This window comes from Oncorhynchus mykiss, chromosome 3, assembly GCF_013265735.2.
Source record: "Oncorhynchus mykiss isolate Arlee chromosome 3, USDA_OmykA_1.1, whole genome shotgun sequence".
In the NCBI taxonomy this organism is placed as follows: Eukaryota; Metazoa; Chordata; class Actinopteri; order Salmoniformes; family Salmonidae; genus Oncorhynchus; species Oncorhynchus mykiss.
In genome coordinates, this window is record NC_048567.1 from 11246395 (window position 1) to 11257376 (window position 10982).

Genomic DNA, 10982 nt, shown 5'->3' on the forward strand with positions numbered 1-10982 from the left:
GTTACCTCTGCTGCAGAGGATAAGTTCATTAGAGATAACAGCCTCAGAAATTGCAGCCCAAATAAATGCTTCACAGCGTTCAAGTAACAGACACATCTCAACATCAACTGTTCAGAGGAGACTGTGTGAATCAGGACTTCATGGTCGAATTGCTGCAAAGAAACCACTGCTAAAGGACACCAATAATAAGAAGAGACTTGCTTGGGCCAAGAAACACGAGCAATGGACATTAGAGTGGTGGAAATCTGTCCTTTGGTCGGATGAGTCCAAATTTTAGATTTTTGGTTCCAACCGCTGTGTCTTTGTGAGACACAGAGTAGGTGAATGGGTGATCTCCGTATGTGTGGTTCCCACTGTGAAGCATGGAGGAGGAGGCGTGATGGTGTGGGGGTGCTTTGCTGGTGACACTGTCTGTGATTTATTTAGAATTTAAGGAACACCTAACCAGCACGGCAACCACAGCATTCTGCAGCGATACACCATCCCATCTGGTTTGCGCTTAGTGGGACTATCATTTCAGCAGGACAATGACCCAACACACCTCCAGGCTGTGCAAGGGTTATTTGAAAAATAAGGAGAGTGATGGAGTGCTGCATCAGATGACCTGGCCTCCACAATCACCCGACCTCAACCCAATTGAGATGGTTTGGGATTGGACAGCGGAGTTGGACCACAGGGTTTGAAGAGTGCTAAGCATATGTGGGAATTCCTTCAAGACTGTTGGAAAAAGCATTCCTCATGAAGCTGGTTGAGAGAATGCCAAGAGTGTAGAAAAGCTGTCATCATGGCAAAGGGTGGCTGCTTTGAAGAATATAAAATGTAAATATATTTTGATTTGTTTAACATTTGTTTGGTTACTACATGATTCCATATGTGTTATTTCATAGTTTTGATGTCTTCACTATTATTTTACAATGTAGAAAATTGTAAAAAATAAAGACAAATCCTTGAATGAGGAGATCCAAACTTTTAACTGGTATTGTATGTGTACATGTGCATGAGACAATGGGAGTTTGTTGTGTGTGTTTGCTGTGTGTGTATATTTGCGTGTATGCATGTGCAGTGGTTATACTGTTTAAAGCACTAAAAATATAATCTATAATAATAATCTGGAAGGATCAGTCAGTGTGTATCAGAGAGAGAGAGAGAGACAGAGAGACAGAGAGAGAGACAGAGAGAGACAGAGAGAGACAAAGAGAGAGAGACAGACAGGCAGAGACAGAGACAGAAGGAGACAGAGACAGAAGCAGACAGAGACAGAAGGAGACAGAGACAGACAGAGAGACACCTAGAGAGAGAAAAAGAAAGAGTGAGAGAAAAAGAGAAGGAAAGAGAGAGAGAAAGACAGAAAGAGAAAGAGAAAGAGAGAGAAAGTGAAAGAGAGAGAAAGAGAGAGAGAGAGAGAAAGAGAAGGAGAGAGAAAGAGAGGGAGAAAGACAGAAAGAGAAAGACAAAGAGAGAGAAAGAAGGAGAGAGAGAGAGAGAGAGAGAGAGAGATCCTGGTTTACTTTAGTGTAACATGAGATCATGAGGGAGGGAGGGAGGGAGGGAGGGAGGGAGGGAGGGAGGGAGGGAGGGAGACGGGCATGTGGGGCGGGAATTGAAGGCCAGATTTGTGGAGGTCTCCATCTGCGACCATAATCCAGAATAAATCTCTTTACGAGAGAAAGAGGGAGAGAGAGAAGGAGGTACAGAGCAAGGGGGGGGGGGGGGTGGGGTCAATGTAGTGGATTTGATGCTGGTGTCGTGTTTGTGACTATCATTAAATGTGAAGACTGTTATTTATATCAAATCAGTTCCCTAGGTTGAATTATTACGTGATTAAACTTATCATGTAAACATTAATTAACTAGGAAATCGGAGCACCACTGAAAATGTCGAGATTAAAGTTATAATTTTCTGAATATAACACTTCAGATATTTTAATATCTGATCAATTAGTCTTCAATGAATTAATTATTAATTGTTACCTCATTAGTCTCATTCCAAACGTCATAAAATTCTTGGTTATCTGCACGGACCCTAGTTTCCATAATGAATCAGCAATATACAAATTGCCTTATTTATTTATTTATTTATTAACTAACTAAATAATCACAGAAATACATCACAAACAGACAGTAGATATTGGTTACTAACAGTGATAGAAAAGTATCTTGTGGGCTAAGCCGATATGACGGCTTGGAAGACAAGGGAAAGGGGTGGGGACTGAGAGAGAGGGAAAGACTACACACAGTCTAGAATTATATTCCTTGAAATGCTAATCCTTTGCATATGAACGGCAGCTCATTCGAGAATGATTGCAATTTATATATTTACACCCGTATGTTGTTGTTGTCTTCTCTGTTGGAATCCTCGATAGTCCTGTAGAGTTCATCAGAGTCTCTGGTTAACTTTTTCAGAGTACCATTTGGAAATGTTCTCATATAATAGATGCTTCGGGGGTTGTCGGTATTCTCGTTCTAGCCTTATATAAATTCTAGCTGTAGACTAGTAATTATGTGTCTAAGATTTGCTCTTGTTTTGTAGTGATCGATAGTCTCAGAGTTTAACCATTTCCATCCATGTGTAAGGGTTTTCCTCCTCCTCTTCCTCTGAGGAGGAGAGGCGAGAAGGATCGGAGGACCAATGCGCAGCGTGGTAAGTGTCCATGGTTGTTTATTTAAAAAACATAAACTGAACACTCAATGAAATACAAAACAATAAACGTGAACAAAACCGAAACAGTACCGTGTGGCTAACAAACACAGGCACGGAAACAATCACCCACAAAACAACAGTGAAAACCCAGGCTACCTCAGTATGATTCTCAATCAGAGACAACTAACGACACCTGCCTCTGATTGAGAACCATACTAGGCCGAACACAGAAAAGCAACCTAGAAACACAAAACATAGAATGCCCACCCAACTCACATCTTGACCAACTAAAACAAACAAATAACACAAGAACTAGGGTCACAATGTGACAGTACCCCCCTCCCCCCAAGGTGCGGACTCCGGCCGCAAAACCTGAACCTAAAGGGGAGGGTCTGGGTGGGCATCTGTCTGCGGTGGCGGCTCTGGCGCTGGAAGTGGACCCCACTCCACCATAGTCTTAGTCCGCCTCTGTGGCCTCCTAGGAACGGCGACCCTTGCCGCCGACCCTGACCTGGGAACCTTAATAAATAGGCCCACAGGACTGAGGTACACCTCCGGACTTAACAAACTCCTCCGGACAGAGGGGCAGCTCCGGACTGAGGGGTAGTTCAGGACTGAGGGGTAGCTCAGGACTGAGGGGTAGCTCAGGACTGAGGGGTAGCTCAGGACTGAGGGGTAGCTCAGGACTGAGGGGTAGCTCAGGACTGAGAGGTAGCTCAGGCTGGTTGACGGCTCTGGCAGCTTCTGGCTGACTGACGGCTCTGGCAGCTCCTGGCTGACTGACGGCTCTGCCAGCTCCTGGCTATTTGACTACTCTGGCTGCTCCTGGCTGGTTGACGACTCTGGCAGCTCCTGGCTGGCTGGCGACTCTGGCAGCTCCTGGCTGACTGGCGGCTCTGACGGCTCCTGGCTGACTGGCGGCTCTGGCGGCTCCATGCTGACTGGCGGCTCTGGCGGCTCCATGCTGACTGGTGGCTCTGGCGGCTCATGACAGACTGGTGGCTCTGGCGGCTCAGGACAGACGGGAGACTCTAGCAGCTCTGGACAGGCGGGAGACTCTAGCAGCTCTGAACAGGCGGGAGACTCTAGCAGCACTGGCCAGACGGGAGACTCTAGCAGCTCTGCACAGGCGGGAGACCCTGTAGGGAGGAGACAGAGAGACAACCTGGTGCGTGGGGCTGCCACAGGACAGGAGGAGGCACCTGAAGGACCGGGCTGTGGGGGAGCACTGGAGCTCTGGTGCGCAGCCTTGGCACCACTCCCCCAGGCTGGATAACTACTCTAGCCCGAACCCTCCAGAGTGCAGGCACAGGTTGAACAGGGTTGTGGGTAAGCACGGGAGATCTAGTGCCTACTACACGCACCTCTCCCTTAGGCTCCACTCCCACATTTGCCCGGCACGAGCGGAGCGCAGGCATAGGACGCAGTGCACCCTCCCAGCGCCCCGGAGACACAGCACGCAGAGCCGGCGCAGGATACCCTGGACCGAAACGGCGTACCGGCAACCAGACACGCTGAGCAGGCACCATACGCCCTGGCTGGATGCCCACACTTGCATGACACTTTCGGGGGGCTGCCCTATAGCGCACCGGTCTATGGGCACATACTGGCGACACCGTGCGCTTAATCGCATAACACGGTGCCTGACCAGTAACGAGCTGCTTATAATAAGCACGAGGAGTGAGCTCAGGTCTGCTACCTGGCTTAGCCACACTCCTCGTGTGCCTCCCCCCAAATATTTTTGGGGCTGCCTCTCGTACCTGTCGTGCTGCCGTGCTGCCTCCTCATATCGCTGCCGCTCAGCTTTCGCTGCCTCCAGCTCTGCTTTTGGGCGGCGATATTCCCCAGCCTGTGCCCAGGGTCCTTCTCTGTTCAAAATCTCCTCCCATGTCCAGGAGTCTTGTGATGCTGGCCGCTGCTGCTGCTGCTGCTGCTGCCGCTGTCTGTTACCACGCCGCTTGGTCCTTGGTTGGTGGGTGATTCTGTAAGGTTTTTCCTCCTCCTCTTCGCCTGAGGAGGAGAGGCGAGAAGGATCGGAGGACCAATGTGCAGCGTGGTAAGTGTCCATGGTTGTTTATTTAAAAAACATAAACTGAACACTCAATGAAATACAAAACAATAAACGTGAACAAAACCGAAACAGTACCGTGTGGCTAACAAACACAACAATCACCCACAAAACAACAGTGAAAACCCAGGCTACCTAAGTATGATTCTCAATCAGAGACAACTAACGACACCTGCCTCTGATTGAGAACCATACTAGGCCGAACACAGAAAACCAACCTAGAAACACAAAACATAGAATGCCCAACCAAGTCACGTCCTGACCAACTAAAACAAACAAATAACCCAAGAACTAGGGTCAGAACATGACACCATGTAGCCAAACTACAGCTGTATGGTCTCCGTGGCCTATAGAACTGTAGAATTGTCTGACTTGTCCTGTGGTATAGTTGTAGGATAAACCATTTCACATGAAGCGTCAGCTGCATGTTTTCTAGCCTAATGTGAATTTCATCAGGAGCGGGTATTATACACTTCAGTAGAAAAGGGCGGTTCCATGACGTCGACGTAATGTCTATGCTCACGTGGGCGTGGCCATTGATTTGGTTCATTTTATATGAAAACCCATACTCTCATTTAGAAGGAACTACCCAACTACCCAAATGTCATCAACTACACTAATTAGCATAGCGCAACGGTCAAAAAATATTACTAGAAAATATTCATATTCATGAAATCACAAGTGAAATATAGTGAAACACAGCTTAGCCTTTTGTTAATCACCCTGCCATCTCAGATTTTGAAATTATGCTTTACAGCCAAAGCAAGACAAGCGTTTATGTAAGTTTATCGATAGCCTAGCATAGCATTATGTCCAGCTAGCAGCAGGAAGCTTGGTCACGAAAATCAGAAAAGCAATCAAATTAACCGTTTACCTTTGATGATCTTTGGATGTTTTCACTGACGAGACTCCCAGTTAGACAGCAAATGTTCCTTTTGTTCCATAAAGATTATTTTTATACCCAAAATACCTCCGTTTGTTTGTCACGTTATGTTCAGAAATCCACCGGAAATAGTAGTCACGACAACGCCCCCAAAAAATACAAATTATATCCATAATATCGACAGAAACATGGCAAACGTTTTTTATAATCAATCCTCAAGGTGCTTTTCAAATATCTATTAGATAATATATCAATGGGGACAATTGGCTTTTCAGTAGGAGCGAGAGGAAAAATGACTACCTCTGTCTTTTACGCAAGAATTACTCTGCGAGCCCTCAGCTGGCCACTTACGCAATGTAGTCGTTTACGCTCATTCTTCAACATAAAGGCGTGAAACTACGTCAAAATGCTGTAGAAAAAATGCTGTGGAATATGTAGAAATAGGAATCTGGTTGATATCCCTTTCAGTGGCCAATAGGGTTGCATAGGAACACAACGGTTTCAAAACATGAGTCACTTCCTGATTGGATTTTTCTTAGGCTTTAGCCTGCAATATCAGTTCTGTTAAACTCACAGACAATATTTTGACAGTTTTGGAAACTTTAGAGTGTTTTCTACCCTAAGCTGTCAATTACAGTGCCTTGCGAAAGTATTCGGCCCCCTTGAACTTTGCGACCTTTTGCCACATTTCAGGCCTCAAACATAAAGATATAAAACTGTATTTTTTTGTGAAGAATCAACAACAAGTGGGACACGATCATGAAGTGGAACGACATTTATTGGATATTTCAAATTTTTTAACAAATCAAAAACGGAAAAATTGGGTGTGCAAAATTATTCAGCCCCCTTAAGTTAATACTTTGTAGCGCCACCTTTTGCTGCGATTACAGCTGTAAGTCGCTTGGGGTATGTCTCTATCAGTTTTGCACATAGTTTTGCACTTTTCCCATTCCTCCTTGCAAAACAGCTCGAGCTCAGTGAGGTTGGATGGAGAGCATTTGTGAACAGCAGTTTTCAGTTCTTTCCACAGATTCTCGATTGGATTCAGGTCTGGACTTTGACTTGGCCATTCTAACACCTGGATATGTTTATTTTTGAACCATTCCATTGTAGATTTTGCTTTATGTTTTGGATCATTGTCTTGTTGGAAGACAAATCTCCGTCCCAGTCTCAGGTCTTTTGCAGACTCCATCAGGTTTTCTTCCAGAATAGTCCTGTATTTGGCTCCATCCATCTTCCCATCAATTTTAACCATCTTCCCTGTCCCTGCTGAAGAAAAGCAGGCCCAAACCATGATGCTGCCACCACCATGTTTGACAGTGGGGATGGTGTGTTCAGGGTGATGAGCTGTGTTGCTTTTACGCCAAACATAACGTTTTGCATTGTTGCCAAAAAGTTCCATTTTGGTTTCATCTGACCAGAGCACCTTCTTCCACATGTTTGGTGTGTCTCCCAGGTGGCTTGTGGCAAACTATAAACAACACTTTTTATGGATATCTTTAAGAAATGGCTTTCTTCTTGCCACTCTTCCATAAAGGCCAGATTTGTGCAATATACGACTGATTGTTGTCCTATGGACAGAGTCTCCCACCTCAGCTGTAGATCTCTGCAGTTCATCCAGAGTGATCATGGGCCTCTTGGCTGCATCTCTGATCAGTCTTCTCCTTGTATGAGCTGAAAGTTTAGAGGGACGGCCAGGTCTTGGTAGATTTGCAGTGGTCTGATACTCCTTGCATTTCAATATTATCGCTTGCACAGTGCTCCTTGGGATGTTTAAAGCTTGGGAAATCTTTTTGTATCCAAATACGGCTTTAAACTTCTTCACAACAGTATCTCGGACCTGCCTGGTGTGTTCCTTGTTCTTCATGATGCTCTCTGCGCTTTTAACGGACCTCTGAGACTATCACAGTGCAGGTGCATTTATACGGAGACTTGATTACACACAGGTGGATTGTATTTATCATCATTAGTCATTTAGGTCAACATTGGATCATTCAGAGATCCTCACTGAACTTCTGGAGAGAGTTTGCGGCACTGAAAGTAAAGGGGCTGAATAATTTTGCACGCCCAATTTTTCAGTTTTTGATTTGTCAAAAAAGTTTGAAATATCCAATAAATGTCGTTCCACTTCATGATTGTGTCCCACTTGTTGTTGATTCTTCACAAAAAAATACAGTATGTATAATATAAAGTATAAGTAAATATAAGTAAAATATATGTTTGAAGCCTGAAATGTGGCAAAAGGTCGCAAAGTTCAAGGGGGCCGAATACTTTCGCAAGGCACTGTATATGCCCCCTGTATTTATCCTACGCTTCTGTATATGCATATTCTAGCATCTGGTCCTGAGAAATAGGCGGTTTACTTTGGGAACGTTATTTTTACAAAAATAAAAAATAGTGCCCCCTAGTTTCAAGAGGTTAACATCACATTACATATTTTCACAAATAGTTTCATGTTTAATCACATATGTTTCACAATATTTAGATATAAACCTAACAGCTGGGAAATGTACACTTTAAGAGATGTGTGTTTCCTGTCCTTCATGAGGTCACCAAATGAAATACACTCATCATTACTGTCCCCTAAATGTCCACAGACCAGTCCCACATTCTCAAAAGTAGAAATATTGTTTTGGGGATTAGGAGTTTTGAACAAAATAAGGTCCTTTGTTCTGGTAGACTCTCTCAATATTGCATGACAGTTTCTACCAGGTATTTATGACCTGTCGTAAAGTCATACAACCGTGGAGAGAGAGAGAAAACACAAACAGACCCCACAGAGCCCCAGGACAGCAACACAATTAGACCCAACCAAATCATGAGAAAACAAAAATATATTTACTTAAAAGAAAGAATTAACAAAACAGAGCAAACTAGAATTATATTTGGCACTAAACAGAGAGTACACAGTGGCAGAATACCTGACCACTGTAACTGACCCAAACTTAAGGAAAGCTTTGACTGTGTACAGACTCAGTGAGCATAGCCTTGCTATTGAGAAAGGCCACCGTAGGCAGACATGGCTCTCAAGAGAAGACAGGCTATGTGCACACTGCCCACAAAGTGAGTTGGAAACTAAGTTGCACTTCCTAACCTCCTGCCAAATATATGACCATATTAGAGATATATTTCCCTCAGATTACACAGATCCACAAAGAATTCGAAAACAAATCCAATTTTGATAAACTCCCGTATCTATTGGGTGAAATAACACAGTGTGCCCCAGGGCATGTCATGACACTGGCTAAGACTTATATCAGTTTCTTGTGTTTTAAGGTTGAGTACTGATCAACAGAGAGAGAGGGAGAGGGGAGAGAGAGAGGGAGAGGGGAGAGAGAGAGAGGGAGAGGGAAGAGAGAGAGAGAGAGAGAGGGAGAGGGGAGAGAGAGAGGGAGAGGGGAGAGAGAGGGAGAGGGGAAAGAGATAGGGAGAGAGAGAGAGAGAGAGAGAGAGAGAGAGAGAGAGAGAGAGAGAGAGAGAGAGAGAGAGAGAAAGTTTAAAGCATCTCCTTAGCGTGGGTCACTGTGTTATCTGTCTAGGCAAACCACCTTTTCAGATCACATTCTATCTCCGTGATCATCATTTAGGTGACAGTCTCTCCCACTTTATCTCTATCTGTTTCTGTTGGAGAAAAAGACAGAACGATCTTCCCCTCTCATGCAGAAAACTCTGTAACATTAATTAGAAATGATAATACATTCAAATGTTATGGCTGAAATGCAGAAATTATTCATTTGTAAACAGAGGATAGTTTCTGTATCTGTGTGATGTAGCCTTCAGCTCTCTGTCTCTCTCTGTGTCAGTCTCTCATCTCTCTCTCTCTGTGTCAGTCTCTCATCTCTCTCTCTGTCGCTCTCTGTCGCTCTCTGCCTCTGTGTCAGTCTCTCTCATCTCTCTCTCTGTCACTCTGTCACTCTGTCTCTCTCTCTCTCTCTTTCTGTGTGTTCATGTGTGTGTTTGTGTGTGTGTACACGCATGTGTGCGTGTGTGTCTGCGTACACGTAGGTGTATGTCTGCATGCTTAATTAGGTTAGCTGATTAGTGCAGTGTGTGATGGAGGCAGACAGTGTGTTTGCTCTGTGTTAACCCTGTCTGTGCTGATGTCAGCATCAATCACGTGTCATGTGTTCCTCCATCAACCATCAACACTGCATGTGTTCTGAACACTGGTCTGTTTAGTCGTCTGTTCAATCACTCACTCTTCAAAAACTTTACAAGGAATGATTGAAGCAGACTGAGGGTCTCTCTCTGTCTTTCTCTCTCTCTCTCTCTCTCTCTCTCTCTCTCTCTCTCTCTCTCTCTCTCTCTCTCTCTCTCTCTCTCTCTCTCTCTCTCTCTCATGTCAAATAATGACTGAGTTATGGACTATGTTGCTTCCCTAATCCTAAAATAGCTGACATCCAAGGGCTTATAGAATGCTGTTGCAGGCACTCAAAGTTACTGCATGAAACTAAATGGTAGTTAGGCTTCTTCTCCAGATGCCGTTGGTGTTATGCACTAGTGGAGTGGTTCACCAACCATTTCCTCACGTGGAAAATCAATGCTCTGGTTGTCACTTTTATAACTTCTATTCTCCCATATCTCTCTCTCTCTCTCTCTCTCTCTCTCTCTCTCTCTCTGTCTGTCTCTGTATCTCTCTCACTCTCTCTGTATCTCTCCCTCTCTCTCTGTATCTCTCCCTCTCTCTCTCTGTATATCTCTCTGTATCTCTCTTTCTGTATCTCTCTCTCTGTATCTCGCTCCCTCTCTCTCTCTTTCAGTGATGCTGCTGGACACAACAGAGTCTACCTCGGAGCTTGGCTGGACCACATATCCTGACACTGGGGTAAGCAGAGGACAAATCACTGGGCAAATATCAAAACACGCACGCACACGCACACACACACACACACACACACACACACACACACACACACACACACACACACACACACACACACACACACACACACACACACACACACACACACACACACACACACACACACACTCAGGGCTCTGGTCAAAAGTAGTGCACTTCACTGGGTATACAGGATGTCTTTTGAAACATAGCTACTGATCGATATGACATCATCAACGTTGACATTGGTAATAGATTGTGTTATGAGGCTCCAGTTCATAAGATGGGTTTGGGGTCTCATCAGAGGAAGTCAAAGCCTGTGTGTGTGTGTGTGTGTGTGTGTGTGTGTGTGTGTGTGTGTGTGTGTGTGTGTGTGTGTGTGTGTGTGTGTGTGTGTGTGTGTGTGTGTGTGTGTGTACGTATGTGTGCGTGTGCGTGCGCGTGCGTGGGCGTGTGGGCGTGTGTTCAATGCTAATTGCTGGGCATACATCATAATCATCATCATCATCATCATCATTACCATACTCACTGAAGCAGTATCCAAAACAAAT

At 44.8% G+C, this 10982-nt stretch overlaps 1 protein-coding gene across 2 annotated transcripts in view; it reads left to right on the plus strand.

Moving 5' to 3' along the window:
* Positions 1-10982, plus strand: part of ephb6 (eph receptor B6) — a 75102-nt gene that overhangs the window by 13486 nt on the left and 50634 nt on the right. For both annotated transcript variants that reach the window (XM_036968793.1, XM_036968791.1), the window contains exon 2: positions 10352-10416. In XM_036968793.1, coding sequence (XP_036824688.1) covers positions 10352-10416 — 65 coding nt within the window. The remainder of the gene's footprint in view (positions 1-10351; positions 10417-10982) is intronic.